This window comes from Tamandua tetradactyla, chromosome 14, assembly GCF_023851605.1.
Source record: "Tamandua tetradactyla isolate mTamTet1 chromosome 14, mTamTet1.pri, whole genome shotgun sequence".
Lineage (NCBI taxonomy): Eukaryota > Metazoa > Chordata > Mammalia > Pilosa > Myrmecophagidae > Tamandua > Tamandua tetradactyla.
In genome coordinates, this window is record NC_135340.1 from 82,620,036 (window position 1) to 82,639,257 (window position 19,222).

The 19,222-nt window shown below is 36.6% G+C and overlaps 1 protein-coding gene across 7 annotated transcripts in view; it reads right to left on the bottom strand.

Moving 5' to 3' along the window:
• DENND4A (DENN domain containing 4A) overlaps positions 1–19,222 on the bottom strand; it is a 226,173-nt gene that overhangs the window by 52,119 nt on the left and 154,832 nt on the right. For all 7 annotated transcript variants that reach the window (XM_077128252.1, XM_077128251.1, XM_077128250.1 and 4 more), the window contains one exon: positions 14,672–15,771. In XM_077128252.1, the coding sequence (XP_076984367.1) occupies positions 14,672–15,771 (1,100 nt within the window). The remainder of the gene's footprint in view (positions 1–14,671; positions 15,772–19,222) is intronic.

A 19,222-nucleotide genomic window follows, 5' to 3' on the forward strand; every position in this document is an offset into this window, starting at 1 on the left:
AAGGGTGTTGGGGTTTTCTTTGATATCTTATCATTAATGGTTTCTAACTGAATATCATTGTGGTTAGACAATATCTAACCACATATTTGATGTTTTATTGTTTATCAGTCAAGTTTACTGACTTTTAACTTGCATGTCATAAGATTCACCCATTTTTTTGGAGTACAAGTCTTGCTTTTTAGTAAATTTACTGAGTTTTAGAATATTTCTATCTTCAGGACAACTTCCTTACCCCAGTGACATCCCTTATGCCTGTTTAGAGTTAATTTCATTCCTGTTGCCTTCAGTTTCAGACAACAACTGATCTATTGTCACTGTAAATTATCCTTTTCTGTATAATTCATGTAAGTTGATTTCATACACCATTTGGTCTTTTGTGGCCAGTTTCTTTTACTTAGCATAATATTTTTGAGGTTCCTGTACCTTCTTTTTTTTTAGCATGTATCATTACTTCTTTCCTTGTATAACCAACTAATATTCATTTGTGTGGATATACCATATTTTGTTTACTCACCACTCGATACCTGATACAAATTTGGGTTGTTTCCAAGTGCTGCTATGAATATTTGCATGAAAAATATGGTTTATGTTTTCATCTTCATAGGTAGATACCTAGGAGTGAAACTGCTGAGTTGTATGGTAAATTTATGCTTACCAGTTTAGGAAATTGTTTTTCAAAATGCTTGTATCATTATATTTCCAACCAGCAATATAAAGGTTTTCATTATACTACATACACACCAACACTTATTGATACCTATATTTTGGCTTATAGACATTCTACTAGGCATGAAATGGCATCTTGTGGCCTTTCTCTAATGACTAATGATGTTGAGCATGTTTTCACAATCTTATTAGCCATTCATAAATTTTCTTTGATGAAACTTTTTAATCTATTCAAATCTTTTGTCCATTTTTTACATGGATTGTTTGTTGTCTTTTTTAGTTTTTTTGAAACACAAAAATTTCAGAATTTTGATAAAGTCCAATATATCAACTTTTCTCTTTTTTCTTTTATAGATTGTATTTTGGCATTGTACCTAACTCAAAGTTGTGTTTTTGGCATTGTACCTAACACGGGGTCTTGATGATTTTCTTCTAAAAAGTTTAGTTTTATGAAAGACACGGATACGCACATTCAAGTTACTCTATGAACACAAAACTGGATAAACCCAAATAGACCCACACTGTAGCATTTTATAATCAAACTATTGCATGTCAAAGATAAAAAGAGAATTCTGAAAGCCAAGAGAGAGAAAAAATATGTCACATACAAGGGAGCCTCAATAAGATTAGGTGATTTTTTTAAAATAAAAAACTATGGATGCGAAAAGGTGATGGAATAACATATTCTAACCCAGAATTCTACATCCTGCAAAACTATCCTTCAAAAATAAGGGAAACACGAAGACATTTCCAGATAATAAAAGGCAGAGGGAGTTCATCACCACTAGACTGGCCCTATAGGAATTCTACAGGTTGCAAAGAAAGGACAACAGGCAGTAGATTGAAGGCACATGAAAAATTAAAGATCTCTGGTGAGGGTAACAACATGGGTAAATATAAATGCCAGTACTATTGTATTTTTGGTGTACAACTCCACTTTTAAATTCTTATGGTATCTAAAAAGTGAATGCATAAAATGTAATGATTAATCAGTGGTTTGGGACTCATAATGTATAAACATGTAATGTGTGACAAGGATTACATACAGGGAGGGAACAGAGAGGTATAAGAACATAGCTTGCATATACTATTGAAGTTAAGTCAGTATCAAAGAAAATGAGATTGTTATAGATTTAGGATGTCAAATTTGAGATACATGGTAACTACAAAGAAAGTATCAGAGAATATGAAAGCTCACAGAGACAGAAATTAGAACAGAATTTAGAGTACAGGTTGCCCAGGAAGGCAGGGGCAATGGAGAATAAAGCAAAAGTAGCTGGAGAGTTTCTGTTTGAGCAGATGGGAAAATTTCAGAAATGGAAGGTTGGTAAAGGGACCACAATATTGTGAATGTGATTAATATCATTGAATGGTATGCTTGGGAGTGGCTGAGATGTGATAAAGTTCATGTTGTATATATGTTCTCACAATTTAAAAAATTAGACTATAATGAGCAAACTCTGAGAATTGAATTTGAGATCATAAGTTATCAAGGGATAGAAAGTAGACAGAGATTGGGCAATTGATGATTAAGGAGTACAGAATGTTCAATAAGGCTCATTGTAAAGGTTCCTTGAGTGTAAGCTCTTACAGCAGTCACATTTATTCCTGAGTTTTAACTGTTATTTCTCAGTTTTGAGATGCTGGGCTTTGTGCACAACCTTGGAACTCTGGATATCTGTGTGACACCTGAGACTCAGAGTTAGAGTTCTACAGCTCTGAAAGTCTGCACTTCTCCATACAGCCATTGTTAAAGAGGTTGAAAAAGAGATCAACTTCAATTAGAGATATGAATGAAGTGGGTCTGGTTAAAACTAAGGTAAATCAGAATACAGGGTAAAGGATGATACTATATGTATTTTAAAACTTCAACTTCTATTGAAGACCAATGGAAGAGACGCTTATTTGGTTCAAAATTTAAATTTTCTATAGTACAATATCTAATTTAACCTGTCTGGTCAGTTTTAAACAGCATAATTACATAGAACCTAGAATAGGGAATGAGATACTGTTATTCTGTACAGGTTAATGTAATACTCTGACACATTTCAGAGTATTTTGGGCAGAAAATTTAAAAAATATGTATTTGCAAAGTCCCCCTGAGCGACTGGGGGAAAATATGGAACTACTAAACTCCCACACCTGGGGAAGTCCTGATACTCTCTCAAGCATTAAGGACCCCCAATTTAATAATTGATCTTGATCTTGAGGCTTGGCCTTATGAAACACACTTCAGCAATGACGAAACTAAGCCTATTATAATTATGCCTAAGAGACACCCCCCGGGAATCTCTTTTGTGGATTGGATGTGACCTCTCTCTCTAAGCCAAGTCTGCAAATAAACTTACTACTGTCCCCACTACGTGCAACATGACTCCCAGGAGTATAAGTCTCCCTGGCAACACGGGATATGACTAGCAGGGATGAGCCTGTTCCTCACATCATGGGACTGACAATGCCTTCCAGACCAAAAAGGGGAAAATAAATGAAACAGAATAAAGTTTGAGTGGCTAACAAACTTCAAATAGAGTTGAGAGGTCATTTTGAAGGTTACTCTTATGCAAGCTTTACCCAGATATTGCAGACTACCACGGTATGCCAAGTCCCAACCAACAGTATTCTTGAAATCTCTGAAGGATACCCTGGACTCTGTCTAATACTCTATACAAATTTTAGTACCTTTATTTTTTCAGAAACTTAAGGCCTCTAAATTGTTCCTATGGCAGATAAGCCCTGAAACAAAGAGATATCAGTCTCCAACATTAACCAGTTTCATTCCTCTACCCCATAAAACTGACACCCCTGTCCAGCATGAACAAGTAAAAATGGTTATTGCCCAGACATCCCTGAAGATTGAAAGAATGATTAAATGAGAGGGAGGAGTTTTAACAGAGAAAATAGGATTCAACAAATGATTATGACTACTGACTCATTATATAGACATTTCTTTTTAGTTTCTAGTGTACTAGAATAGCCAGAAGGAGATATCTGAAATTGTTGACCTGTAATCCAGTAACCTTTATCTTTGACAAAAAAAAAAATAGTTCAGGAATATGGGGAAAAATACCCCTACATAAACTACGGACAAAGTTATAGTACTAACTTAATAATCTTTCATCAACTGTAATAAATTTGTTTTATTTACTACTGTTTTAAAAACAAGATTACAGAAAGTGCTATCATCAACTGTAACAAATCTTTCATACTAATGCAAGTGCTAGAGGTGAGGTGGTGGATGTGAATCCTCTATTTTATGCATGATTGTTCTGTAAACCCACAGGTTCTCTAATAAAAAGTTATTTTAATTAAAAAAAAATTAGAGACCATGACAATTAAATGCAATGCATGTTCCTGGACAGGATCTGGCAGGGGAGGAGAAAAGGCTCAAAGGGAAATTATTGGGACATATGAAAAAACTGGAATTTAGACTGTAAACCTTAAGTCAACGTTAAACTGCTTGAACTTTACATTTACCGGAGTTATGTAAGTGAATGTGCTCAGGAAATGTAAATGGCAAATATTAAGTGTCCAAAGAGTATAATGTATACAATCTACACTAAAGGGCTCAGAAAAATGAATTGATAAATAGAGAGGTAGCTAGATAGTTTCCGGATCCATTTTGAGTCAAATTTTGTGCATACGGTAAGGGATCAATTAATCTTTTTTGTATGTGGATATCCAATTGTCCCAACACTATTTATTGAAAAACTATCATTTTCCCATTGAACTGCACTGTCATTCTTGATGATAATTAGTTGGCCATAAATACAAGGATTTATTTCTGTACTCTCAATTTTTATTCTGTTGACTTATAAGTATATATTTATGCCAGTTCTGTAGTGTTTTGATAGCTGTAGGTCTATAGTAAGTTTTGAAATCATGAAATTTGGGTCTTTCAACTTTTTCTTTTTCATTGTTTTGGCTTCCGGGTACAATTATTTTCCATATGAATTTTATGATTAGCTTGTTGATTTCTGCAAAATAAAAAAATCTCTGCTGGAAGTCTGATAGGGAAGAACTGAATTTATATATCAATTTTGGGCAGAACTGCCATCTTAACAACACAGAATCTGCCAATCCATGAACCTGGAATGTCACTCCATTTACTTACATCTTTATAAACTTCCCTCTGTGATGTTTAAAAATTCTTAGAATAAGCTTTGATTTTGAAGCTTTTCAACTCATTAAGGTCCGTTTTATAGCCAAACATAGAGTTTTATCTTGAAGAATATAAATGTGGACTTGAAAATATGTATTCTGCAATTGTTGAATAAATGTTCTATGAATGTCAATTAGATCAAGGCAGTTAGTGTGTTGCTCAGAAATTCTAGGTCTTCATAGAGTTTTTGTTATCCATGCTATCAATTGTGGAGAGATATTCTTTAAAATTCCTATTGAGATTTTGGAATGTAACTATTATGTCTTCCTGATGAAATGTCACTTTCTTTAGTAATATGCCTTGTCTTGAAAACTATCTTCTGGTATTACAATAGTCACGCAAGCCTTCTTAGGCTTACTGTTTGCATGATATAGTTTTTTTTTTTCCCCTCCATCTATTCACTTTTAACTTATCTTTTATATATATATATTTTGTTGTGAATTAGATCATGTCCCCTAAATGGACATGTTCAGGTTCTATCCATGGTCATGTGGGTGTAGACTCATTTGTAAAAAGGATCTTCTCAGATCCTATTTGGATGAAGCCCAATTGAATCAGGGTAGCCTTAATCTGTTATCAGTGAGGTCCTTTTAAGCAAAGGAAAGTTGGACCCAGAAGCACCAGCCACAGGAGTATACAGAAAGAAACAGATTGCCATGTGACAGAGGTAGAAACTGATTGCTAGCAAGCCACCACCAAACACCCACAGACTTCGGAAAAGGCATGGCCTGCTGATAACTTTATTTGGGACTTCTAGCCTCCAAACTGTGAGGCAATAAATTCTTGTTATATAAGATAACACTTGTGGTATTTTGTTTTAGGCAACTCAAGACATATTTAATATTGCTTCTTGTAGCCAACACGTATTTTTTATATACTTTCTCAATCTCTGCCTTTTAATTAAAGTGTTTAGATGACACCATTTAAACTAATTATTGATATGGCTGGATGTAGGTCTAATATTTTCTGTTCTCCAATTCCTGTTCTCTTTAAGATTATTTCAATATTTTTTTATTGGCCTTTTGGCTACATCTCTGTATTTTTTTTAAGTGGTTGCTTTAGGGATTGCATTACACATACCTAATTGTTCACAGTTACTCTAAGCTAATACAGTATCACTTCATATAGGTCTCTTTACTACTTACCCTGCTGACCTTCATTATAAGTTATAGATGTATATTTCCATATGTTGAAAGCCTTACCAGATAATGTTATTTTTATTTTGAGCGATTAGAATTTTAAGAAATTTAGGAGGTAAAAAAAGTGGTCTTTTATATTAAGCAGCTAATTACCATTTATTTTGCTCTTCTTTCATTTCTGAAGACTCTGGCTTCCTTCTGATAACATTTTCCATCAGCCTGAAGAATTTCCTTTAGCATATATTATAGAGAAAGTCTGCTAGTCTTGAATTCTTTTTTATCTGTAAAGTCTTTCTTTTACTGTCACCCCCCAAAATATTTTCACTGGTTATAGAATTCTGGGTTAACAGCTCTTTTCTTTCAAAGATGTTGTTCCACTGCATTCTTCTCATTATGGATTCTGATGAGAAGTTTCCATTAATTTGATTTCTTATTCTCCTGTATATAATGTGTCATTTTCTCTAATAGCTTTCAAGAGTTTTTCTTCATCTTTGGTTTTTAGCAGTTTATGATGCCTGTAGGTATGGTTTTCTTTGAGTTTATCGAGTCTGTATTTGAAGAACTTCTTATATCTGTAAATCTATACTTTCACCAAATTTGGGAAATTTCAACCATCACTTCTTCAAATATATATTTCTGCATCAATCTTTCCCTTCTTCTAGTGGAACTTCAACTATATGTCTATTATACCTCTTGATATTGTCCGACAGGCCCCTCAGGCTCTGTTCATTTTTACAAGTCTTTTCTGAGTTCTTCTGACTAGATAATTTTTATTGACCAATCTTCAAGTTTGCTGTCTCTTCCTTCTGTCATAACTATTCTGCCACTGAGTCCATCCAACGAATTTATTTTTAGTATTATAGTTTTGAATCCTAAAATTTCAATTTGGTTGTTTTTATTTTTTTAAATGGTTTCTGTTTCTTGCTGAGAAATCCTTTCTTTCCATTCATTTCAAATGTATTTTCCTTTACTTCAGGGAGTGCAGTTATAATAGCTGCTTTAAAATTTCTGTCTGATAACTCTAACAACAGGGTCATCTCAGAGTTGGCATTTATTGACTGTCTTTTCCCCTGAGAGCTGGTCATATATTCTGATTCTTTAGTAAGTAATCCTGGATCTTATTTGGGACACTGTGAATGTTATGTTGTGTAGACTGTGGGTAACTGTTATAAACCTTTGGAGCACTTTGATGCATTTGTTTTGGCAGACAATCATCCTGGCTATGTCAAAATTGTAATTTTTGTTTCACTTTTTGCAGGCAGCAGTTCAGTTACCTTAGATTGTGTTCTAGTTTGCTAGCTGCTGGAATGCAATATGCCAGAAACAGAATAGCTTTTACAAAGGGGAATTTAATCAGGTGCTAGTTTACAGTTCTAAGGCCGAGAAAATGTCCCAATTATAACAAGTCTATAGAAATGTCCAATCAAAGGCATCCAGGGAAAGATACCTTGGTTCAACAAGGCTGATGAAGTTCAGAGTTTCTCTCTCAAGTGAGAAGATGCATGGCGAACACAGTTACAGTTTCTCTCTTATCTGGAAAGGCACATAATTAACACAGTCAGGGTTCCTCTCTCATCTGGAAGGGCATGTGGTGGACAGGACACCATCTGCTAGCTTCTTCTCCTGGCTTCCTGTTTCATGAAGCTTCTGGGGAGACATTTTCCTGCTTCGTCTCCAAAGGTCACTGGCTGGTGGACTCTGCTTCTTGTGGCTATGTCATTCTGCTCTGCTCTCTCTGAATCTCCTATTCTCTAAAATGTTTCTTCTTTTATAGGACTCCAGAAACTTCTCAAGACCCACCCAAATGGGTGGAGACATGTCATCACCTAATCCAGTTTAATAACCACTCGATTAAAAATCACATCTCCAGGGAGATGATCTAATTAAAGTTTCAAACATACAATACTGAATAGGGATTAGAAGTGGCTGCCTTTACAAAATGGGATTAGGATTAAAACATGGTTTTTCTAGGGTACATACATCATTTAAAACCAACACAGATGGTTTAGTTAGGTCAGTTCTCTAAGCCTTTTCTGTACTGGTTTGGGTCTATCCCAGGTATAACTAGCTCAAAGGTTAGGCTGAGTCTTGTGTAGGCTCATATACAGAATTAAGGAATCCCTTTTCTATGGCTCTCTCTTTTCTAGAATTCCTCTCAAACTCTCCAATTCATAGAAGACCACTTCCATGGTTCATCTGTCCAAGAAACATGGGGTTTCTCCTGGGTTGCCATGCCATGCTGTGACTAAGATCAGCCCTTTGAACAATGTTGCATTCTAAAAGAAAATGAGAATTCACCTTGGTATGCAAAGTCTTGACCCCTCCCCACAATCTGCTTGCTTTTTCTTTTTAAGAATCCCTAGACAGCTTTTTTTTTTTTTTTTCTTTTTGGCCTGGAGTTTTTAATTGTCATTCCTGGGAGAGATGGCCTGTAGTGGCCTTATCTCAGAACAGTGGGGTCAGAACTCTCACCCTAGTTTTTATCCATTTATCATATTATTTAGGTTCATTATTTCCTTACTGATCCTGTCTAGTTGTTTTAACTATTGAAAAGAGTGGTGTATTGACGTCTTCCACTATCAATGTTTAAACGTCTGTTGCTCCCTTCCATATATACATATATATATATATATATTTTTTTTTTTACATGGGCAGGCACCAGGAAACGAACCCGGGTCTTTGGCATGGCAGGCAGGAACTCTGCCACTGAGCCACTGAGCCACTGTGGCCAGCCCACTCCCTTCAGTTTTGCTAGTGCTTGCCTCATGTATTTTGGAGCATCTTGATTGGGTGCATAAACATTTATGATTGTTATTTCTTCTTGGTGAATTATCCCTTTTATTAATCCATAGTGTCCTTCCTTGTTCTCTTAGAACGCCTTTGCATTTAAAGTCTATTTTACATGATATTAGTACAGCTACTCCCGCCATTTTTTCTATTATTTCTTGCATGGAATATCTTTTTCCATCCATTCACTTTTTTTTTTTTTTTTTTTTGCAAGGGGCAGCACTGGGAATCGAACCTGGGTTTCTGGCATGGCAGGCAAGAACTCTGCCTGCTGAGCCACTGTGGCTTGCCCCACCCATTCACTTTAAAAAAAAAAATTTGCAAGTTTTTTTAACATTTTTTATCACAAAATATAACATATATACAAAAAAGCAATATATTTCAAAGTATGTTGTAGCAAGTAAGTCACATGCTAGATCTTTTTTTTTTTAATCCATTCTGCCAATATGTGTCTTTTAATTGGGAAGTTTAATCCATTAACATTCAATGTTATTATTGTAAAAGCTGTCCTTACTTCAACCATTTTATCCCTTGGCCTTTATTTGTCAGATATAGTATTTCCCTTTATTTTTATCTTTTTAGTTACTCTTATTAATAATCATCATTTCTATACTCTCCTCCAAGTCTTTCTCTCCTTTCTTTTTTTCTTTTCAGCCAACAGAACTCCCTTCAGTTTTCTTGCAAAAACAACAAAACAAATTTCTTGTTAACAAACTCTCTCAGCATTTGCTTATCTGTGAAAGTTTCAAACTCTTCCTCACTTTTGATGGCAGCTTTGCTGGATAAAGAATTCTTGGCTGGAAATTCTTCTCTTTCACAATCTCAATTGTACCACTGCCTTCTCACCTCCATGGTGCCCGATGAGTAGGCAGTGCTTAGAGTAGGCAGTGCTTAGTCTTATGTAGCTTCCCTTTTTTGTGGTTGTTCTAGTTTGCTAGCTGCTGGAATGCAATATACCAGAAATGGAATGGCTTTTAAAAAGGGGAATTTAATAAGTTGCTAGTTTATAGTCCTCAGGCCGTAAAAATGTCCCAATTAGAACAAGTCAATAGAAATGTCCAATCAAAGGTATCCAGAGAAAGATACCTTGGTTCGAGAAGGCCGATGAAGTTCAGGGTTTCTCTCTCATCTGGAAAGGCACATGGTGAACACGGTCAGTTTCTCTCTTGGCTGGAAGGGCATATGGCGAGCACGGGGTCATCTAGCTTTCTCTCCTGGCTTTCTGTTTCATGAAGCTCCCCAAGAGGCATTTTCCTTCTTCATCTCCAAAGGTCGCTGGCTGTGGACTCTGCTTCGTGGTGCTACAGCATTTTCTGCTCTCTCCAAATCTCCTTCATTCTCCAAAATGTTTCCTCTTTTATAGGACTCCAAAAACTTATCAAAACCCACCTGAATGGGTGGAGACATGTTGTCACCTAATCCAGCTTAACAGCCACTTCTGATTACATCACATCTCCAGGGAGATGATCTGATTACAGTTTCAAACATACTGTATTGAATAGGGATTGTTCTGCCTTTATGAAATGGGATTTAGATTAAAACATGGCTTTTCTAGGGGACATACATCCTTTCAAACCAGCACAATGGTGAACCACATTTCTTTTGCTGCTCTCAGGACTCTTCTCTTCAGCATTTGACAGCCTGATTAGTATGTACTCCAGCGGATCTATTTGAATTAATTCTAACTGGAGTTCAATGGGCTTCTTTGATTTGCATAGTTATGTCTTTTTTTACAAGGGTTGGGAAGTTTCCTACAATTGTTTTCTCAGATAATCTTCCTAGCCCTTTACTCCTCTCTTTACTCCTTTCGAGACACAATGATTCTTATATTTGTGCACTTTGTGTTATACACCACTTCCCTGAGATTCAATTCAAATTTTCCATCTTTCACCATTTGCTCTTTTGTGTGTTCAAATTCAGCTGCTCTGCCCTTTAGTTTGCTTATTCTTTTCTTTGCTTCTTCAAATCTGCTGCTGTGTCTTCTCCAATATATTTTCAATTTGATCTACAGTATCCCTTATTTTTATAAGATCTGCTATTTTTCTACTCTTTTAAAATCATCTTTATGCTCTCCAAGTATCTTCTTGATATCCTTTATTTCCTTGGCCAACTCACTAAAGTTACTTTGGAGATTTGATTGAACATCTTTGATCAGTTGTTTCAAATTTTGTGTCTTGTCTGGCTTTTTAATTTGATCATTTGGCTTGGCCATATCTTCTTGTGTCTTCACATGGTGTGTGATATTTTGCTGGTTTCTTGGCATCTGATTACCTTGATAAGGACATTTTGAAAGATAATTTCCCTCACTCGTCTAATATTTTGTTTTAGCTTGGACTTGAGTTGAAAGTCTCTTTTGGCACTTGGTTGGTTAGTAATTTCCAGGCAAACCAAGGCCAGGGCCCACCTCAGGGGGTGCAGCCCTCTTCAGAAGTCTGTTGGGGAGATTGGGCAAAAAGCACCAGACTGCACTTTCCCACAACGCAGCCTCTCCTTGAGTGGGGCAGCCTGCTGGGCAGGGTCCAGACCAGGTGAAAATCCAGTCAAGGCCATTAAGCCCCAGGTATGCTGGAAGTCACTGGCTCCAGGGTAGGTAATGGGCACCATGCACCACAGCGAAGACTCCAGCTTATGGGTCTGGTGATTCTCAGACTCTGTGTGGAAAGACTCTGGGCTGTGGGACTGAGGCTCAACTTTATTTCAGCCAGCAGCCAGCTCAGGAGTGCTCTGCTTTTCACTGGCCAGCAAGACAGCCTTGGGGGTGGGGGAAGGTCACCTGACATTGCAATCCAACCTCCTTGCCCCTATCTCTCTCCTCATGAGTGTAGTAAGCACCCTGTATAGCTAGAAGCAGATCCAGAATCTCCCTCTCATCGGTCAATTGTCCTATCAGTTCTGCTCTACGTCCCCCTCTCTGCCTGAGGGGATGACTTCCCAGACTCCTCCAAGTCCAGGCACCTGCAGCGGCCTGCCTCAGGGATGGGGGTAGGCACTGGGCACCACAGCAGGGTCTCTACTGGATCCTGGGTTTCTGCATAGGAATGCTAGGCTGCAGGACTGAGAAGAATGCTTCCCATACCTCTCCGAAGCAGGGGTGTGCCACTTTTTGGCTGCCTGATCCAGCTGTTGCACTGAGTGGATCTTATGGGTGTTTGCATTTGAGTACACTCACCCCAATTTCTTAGTAAAAGCTTCTTTGCATTTCCATCTAGGTCTTCTTAATATATTGCAGAGGTCTTTCTCTGGTTATTAAGACTCAAACTTCTGCTTCAGTCACTTACTGCTTGTTCTCTAGTTGTTTTAAGGTAGAGGACTGAGTTCTGCTTATCCTATTCTACTATCTTCCTGGAAGCCCCTCACCTTAGTTTGTTTTTTTTTGCATGGGCAGGCACCTGGGATTGAACCTGGGCCTCCGGCATGGCAGGAGAGAATTCTGCCACTGAGCCATTGTTGCACTGCCCTCAGCTTAGTTTTTGAAGAATACTTTTGCTGGGTATAGAATAATAGGTTGACTGTCATTTTCTTGCAGAACTTTAATGATGTCTTTCCAGGGTCTTCTGGCATGCATAGTTTTCTACTGAGAAGTTGATTGTCAGTATTATATTTTGCACCTGTATTAGTTAGGGTTCTCTAGAGAAACAGAATCAACAGGGAACACTTGCAAATATAAAATTTATAAAACTGTCTCAAGTGACCACAGGAACTCAGAGTCCAAAATCTGCAGGGCAGGCTGTGAAGCCAACAATTCAGATGGAGGGTCTGGACGAACTCCACAGGACAGGCTCACCAGCTGAAACAGAAAGAGCCTGTCTCTTCTGAATCCTCCTTAAAAGGCTTCCAGTGATCAGATTAAGCATTACTCATTGCGGAAGACACTCCCCTTTGGCTGATTACAAATGTAATCAGCTGTGGATGTAGCAGACATGCTCATGATATAATTCTATGAAATGTCCTCATCGCAACAGACAGGCCAGCACTTGCCCAACCAGACAAACAGGTACCACTCCTTGGCCAAGTTGACATATGAACCTAACCATGACAGCTCCTCTGAAGATAAAGTTTCTTAGGCTTCTTTTAAAATTCTCTCTGTCACTCATTACCATCTATTTTACTATTAGGTGCCAAAGTGCATGTGTGTCTTTTGTATTTATTCTACTTGAAATTTGTGGAACTTCTTAAATCTATGAGCTGACATCTTTAATTACTTTGGGAAAATTTTGGTGATTATCTTTTCAAATATTCCCTCTATTCCAGTCTCTTTCTTCTGGAACTCAATTTCATGAATGTTTGACATTTTCACCTAATCCTATACTCATTTTCTGTATTTTCATTTTTTTTCTCTCTGTACTTTTTGGATATTTTTCTATTGACTTCCCTTCTAGTTTATTAACCTTTCTTTTATGGTATTTTCTTTGCTATTGACTCTGACTACTGCATTCTTTATTTCATATATTTTTCAGTTATAGAATTTCTATTTGATTCTTTTGAATAAATTCCAATTATCCGGAGAAATGTTCCACTTTGGTAGATATTTTCTACATCTCTTCCTCTATTTTCTTGATCATATTATAGTTATAATATTATATAGTTCCTTGGTAATTCAAATTCTGGATCACCTCTGGGTTTGTTTCTCTTTTTTTTGGCTTGATTTTTGTCTACTGGCATAGCTATTTTTGATTGAATGGCAGATACTGCATATGAAAAACTATAAGAGACTCCATATGATTAAAAAATATATTTTTACTGACACATATTTGCACATATACAGTCCGTACATGTACAATTAATGGCTCACAATCTCATCACATAGTTGTGTATTCATCTCCATGATCATCTTTTAGAACATTTGCACCATTTAATGTTTTACCACTCCAGAAATATTTCCCTCTTTCTTGTGCTAGATGTGAGAGGCAGATTATTTTAATCTAATCACAGATGGAACTGAGTCAAGCCTGAGCTTTAGTTCTGGTCACACTCACTCTACCTCTGGTTTGCCAGTGGTCCTAAGACATAACCCTGCAGGACTTCAACTGAGAGCCTGGTGGGTGTGTTCACCAAATCTCTCCATAGCAGGTCATGAACCCTAGAAGCTATGTTCCCAGCATCAGGAAATTCCTGAAAACTATATTTTTCAGAGACTTTCTACTTACCTTATTAGACTTCTGTCTCATACAGCATCAGTATTTGGAAAACGTCTCAAAGGAGAAACCTTCTGTGTATTTGAAGCCTCTCAGGTCTCCAATTCTGCCTCTGCAGCTCCACAAAACCTCAAAAGCTCTGCTAATCCCATGTCCCCACCACCCTGTAGTTCTCTGATAAGCCAAAGCCTGGATTTGCAGCCTCTTGCTTTGCGCTTAAAATTAGAAAATGCCTTCAAGAAAAAAGTGACTGAAGAACTACAGCTCACTTCTGCAATTCTCTCCTCTCTTACTCCTCAACTTCCTGGTTACTTTAGCAGTTATGATCTTATACAGCTGTTTTCTATATTTTATCTAGTTTTTTGCTCTTGGTAGATATATGGGTCCTTTATAAGCTACTCCATCCTAAGCAGGAAGAGAGATCCTATGCTTGGTCAGTAATTTTTAAGGCCATGATGGACACTGAATCTGGAAAAAAAAATCTGAATTTTGAAGGGAATAAGGATGCTCAGTAAACACTTTCACATACCATTAATTCTTACTTCAGTTACATATCATTTTCTTTCAAAACTGAAGTATAAACACAACTTTAGTAAACTTTCTTCCCTTTTGAAGTTATTCTTCCAGTTCAAATACTGACATTTATAGATCTTACAAATCCTAAGAATCCTTTTTATAAAACTGTGTTTAAACAGCCTGGTTAAAACAGATATCATTGCAAATAAGGGACTTTTATGGGGAAGATGAAAGGAAAAGTAGTAGCAGCAAATACCAATAACACTTACCTTGGATGATGCAGTATACATGGTAAATCTTGAATACCATTTGCTTGCTTTCTCTGCAACCCCTTTTCCTGCAGTGAACATACTGTTCCTTAGAACATCTAGTTTAGGTGCTAGTAGTGCATCTAAATTAAAGGAAGGTGATGAATAGTTTAATGTATCTTGAGATTCTTCCCTAAATGGGCAGGTGGGTGAGAAGGCTGGAGAAGACCAGAGTCTATCCCTTGGTCTGTCTTCACTTTTTGTATAACTTTTAGATTTGGTAAGTCTCACTGGCCTAGGAGAATTAGGGGGAAGACTAGATCTTCTGCATTTCTTGACCAATGCTGGACTTTTCTTATTGGTTAATTTATCATCGCATGTCCGCTGTAAGTCAATGCTTGGTGTACGACTTGTCAAAGGACTGCTCATGTTATTCATATACATCACAATTTCTTCAGCTAAATCACGCCTAGCAGAGGGTGTTGAAACACTTTTGTTATCATCTTCATCTTCCTCCTCCTCTTCTTTTTGTTGTTGTTCAGTCTCAGCAACCAAAAGAGAGAGGGGATCAAATCCTGTTGCAACATCAGTTTTTTCAAAAGGTTTTACTGAGAAGCTGCTGTTCACCTGTTGAATCCTTTTGGAATTTTGTGTAGCAACATATCCTGCTTTTGACTCATCTGTTTCATTGTTTAAGTCTTCTAAGTCGAAAATAACAAGAGAATCCACTTTTTCTGCCAAACAGTTAGAACCATCAAAAGGTGTGTCATCATCACTAAATTCCTTTTCTAGACTGTCTCTTTTTGTTCTTAAAGGTGGTTCTCCAACATCAAGACTATTTGGCCTTGTGCTTTTTGAGATAACACTTGAAAGAATTTTCGCATCAGCTCCTAATTTTTCAACTATCTCTCCAGGGTCTGCTTCCTGGTTAATTCTGTTGAGCATAAATCCCATCAGTACCCCTCCATTAAGATTAGGGTTTCTATTTCCCCAGGCCATTTGCTGTTGCAAATTCGGTTCACTGTCACTTTTATGCCTTTTTCTGAAGTATCTACTTGGAATATTTCCTGTCTTATTTGTATCTTCAAAAGATGACATTAACAACAGCTCAGGTGTGCGTTCTGAAAAACAGACAATGTTTTTAGCTATGAAAAATGAAATGAGCAATATCAGTCATTTCAAACATTTTAAGTACTAGTAATGAAAGTGATGACAGTAATCACTCATTGAGTGCCTACAATTTGTCAGACAATATAGTAGGCACTTTACTGACACCATCTACTGCAAATGTTCCAACTTCGCTATGGGTTAAGAAAAGATGACACTCAAAGAGATTACCTATCTTGCCCAAATTTTCTGGTCTTTAAGTATTATACCTGGAATTCAAATCCAGGTTTGACTAACTATAAAGAGTATGCTCCTAGACATTTAGGCTATTCAGATTTTTCAAAAGCTATAAATTAAGGTTAGTATTTATTTTTGCTGTATTTACAATAATAAATTTACATCAATTCCACTAAATTGATTAAATGCTAGTTGTTATATAACTGTGACTGTGATAGAAGACTTTGAGATTCTCAGTGTTCTGTCTATTAAAATGAAAAAAACAAAAAACAAACCTAACAAAAAAGGCAGCTATGATAACTTTATCCATAAATAAAAATAATTTTTAAAACTTCAAATCCTTATTACTACAGATGTAGCTATATAACTTTATCTCTAAGCACTAGAAATACAAAGAAATACAAAGAAGCTCTTGCATGAACTACTTCAAAGGTTTGGCACTTGTACAAAGAGTTAATAATAGAGGGGTATATGGGAAAAACTACCTATTGCATGCTATGGACTATATTTAACAGGAATACCTCATTAACAACACAACACTACAGGTAAGTTTGGGGATAAGAGTAAAGAGGAGTTTGGGTTTTCTCTTTGGTGTGGGTGTGTCTGTTATTTTTCTCTTTGGAGCAATGAGAATTGTCTGAAATTTGAGAGTGATGATGACTGTACAATTAAGTGAGGATATTGTGAGACAGTGATATATTGGATAGAATATATGCTATGTGCATATATCACAACAAAATCTGCAGATTCAAAATAAATAATAAACAAATAAATAAATAAATTCAAGGGCTAGAGAAAACATAGAGAGGAAGGTATATATATTCAGGGTTGGTAGGATAGCACAATGGTACAGTCCCTCCAGAGAGCAATGCAGCAGATCCACAGGAGGCTAGATATAGGGTCGCCAGATGATTAGTCAATTCTGTTGCTAGGAGTATACTTGGAAGAACTGAAAACAGGGATTCAAACAGACATTTGCACACCAATGTTTAAGGTGACATTATTCATCATAGCTAATGACACAAGTGGCCGAAGGGTACATCGACTGAGAAGCAGAAGGGCGAACTGTGGTGTACACATGAGATGGAATACTGTGCAACTACAGAAAGGAATAAAGTCATGAGGACTGCAATGAGATGAATGAACCAGGAGGACATTATGTTAAGCAAAAAAAGCCAGAAACAAAAGGACAAATATTGCATGGTCTCATTCAGAAAATATTTGTAAGAAAATAGGCCTAGACTGTAAGCTCTTACAGCAGTCACATTTATTCCTGAGTTTCAAGTATTATTTCTAAATTCTGAGATGCTGTGCTCAATTTGTATAACCTGCTATTTCACTGGAACTTTGGGTACCTGTGTGACAACTAAGACTCAGAGTTCTGCTGCTCTCTTTCAATATCTGAGCAATGACCATTCTAACTTCTTCATGTTGAAAAGGGGTATGGATATTATGGGGTAAGCAGTTGCAATTGCTTGATGTTCCTGGAAAGACTGGTACCTCTGGGTTTCAGGGTTTATTTGGCATAAGAACAGTCTGGAGGTTTTGGGTTTCTGAAAAATAAACTTAGGAAATGAAACTTTTATTGAGTCTCAGATAGAGCCCTGGGTGGTCTTTCAGGACAGTTTTTGGGGCTTGGCCTACCATGGCAATTTGCAATATCCAGCTGAAGCTTGCATAAGAGCAATCTTCAGAAAAGTCTCTCGACATTTTCTGAAATCTCTTAGCCATTGAAACTTTATTTTATTACATTTCTTTTACCCCTTTTGGTCAAGAAGGCATTGGCAATCTCATGATGCCAGGGCCAGGCTCGTAATGTTTCTGAAAATATTTAAGGCAAATTCTTAAAATCCAAAGATAACACTCTAGAATTGTATTCAAATAGGTGTGCAGGGGGCTCCTCAGCAAAGTCATCACTATTCTTTGGCCTGATGACAAATAAACCTGGTTTTCAGACTCTGCCAGGGGTTGACACACTATGTTCCCAAACCAAATACGGTCTGAAGCCTGTTTCTATACAGCTTCAAATGGTTTTTATATTTTTAAAGGGCTGTAAAAATCACAAATATACACCCAAGATTATATGACAGAGACTGTATGTGGTCTGCAAAGCTTAAATATTTACTATGTAGCCTTTTGTAGAAAAAATCTGCCTGATACAGGACCACACTAAATGGTCCATACTAAATTCCACCAGACTAGGCTGGAATCTGTTACTGAACTTAGCTAATTGAGCTCGCCAAGAAAGTAGAAGATCAAATTACAATGGTCAGTATTTATATGGGTCGTTACTCTATGATGTCAAATTACATCAGAAACAAACGTGATGATTTCAAAGTAGATGTGCTTCCAAATACCAATTACAGGGTAATTTATCCCTGATCTGGCCCAGGTATTGAGTAACTTCATTAATATAAAAATAAAATATGACCTGAAACTCAGCCAAGGAGGCAGTCTGAGGTGGGCTGCCAAAAGAAAGTATAAAACAAGAAATAAAGTCTTACTAAGATACCTTTAGGAGAGGATAAATATGAATATTCTAGCACTTAACTGCTTTTCTCTTAACTTTGCCATTGATTTTTTTTCGTTTTGATGAGTGCTGCTTTTTATACCAGGCTATCAAATGTTACAGTTCTTTAAAATTAGATTTGTCCACTAAGATTTGATCCTTAAAATTATAACCTTAGTGTATAAGAGGTATTCAATTTTTCTTATATACCAAAAAAATTGAATATATCAAAGGGATAACGGTTAGAAGGTATATGACAATAGTATTCTGACCCACAATCTCCGCAGCAATCAGACGAGGAAGCCAAGTCACAACTCTGCAGCAACAGGCCCAGGACAGTCAGAATTTATCAGTGATGGCCAGCTTTCCTATTTTTTGCCCCTATATATTTTTAAAATTTATTTATTAATTAAAAAAAATCTAACAAACTAAATAAAACATCAACATATATAATCAGTAATTCACAATATCATCACTTAGTTGCATATTCATCATTTCTTAGAACATTTGCATCAATTCAGAAAAAGAAATAAAAAGACAATAGAAAAAGAAATAAAACGAAAACAAAAAAGATTATACCTACCATACCCCTTACCCCTCGCTTTCATTGATCACTAGCATTTTGAACTAAATTTATTTTAGCATTTGTTCCCCCTATTATTTATTTTTATTCCATATGTTCTACTTGTTTGTTGACAAGGTAGATAAAAGGAGCATCA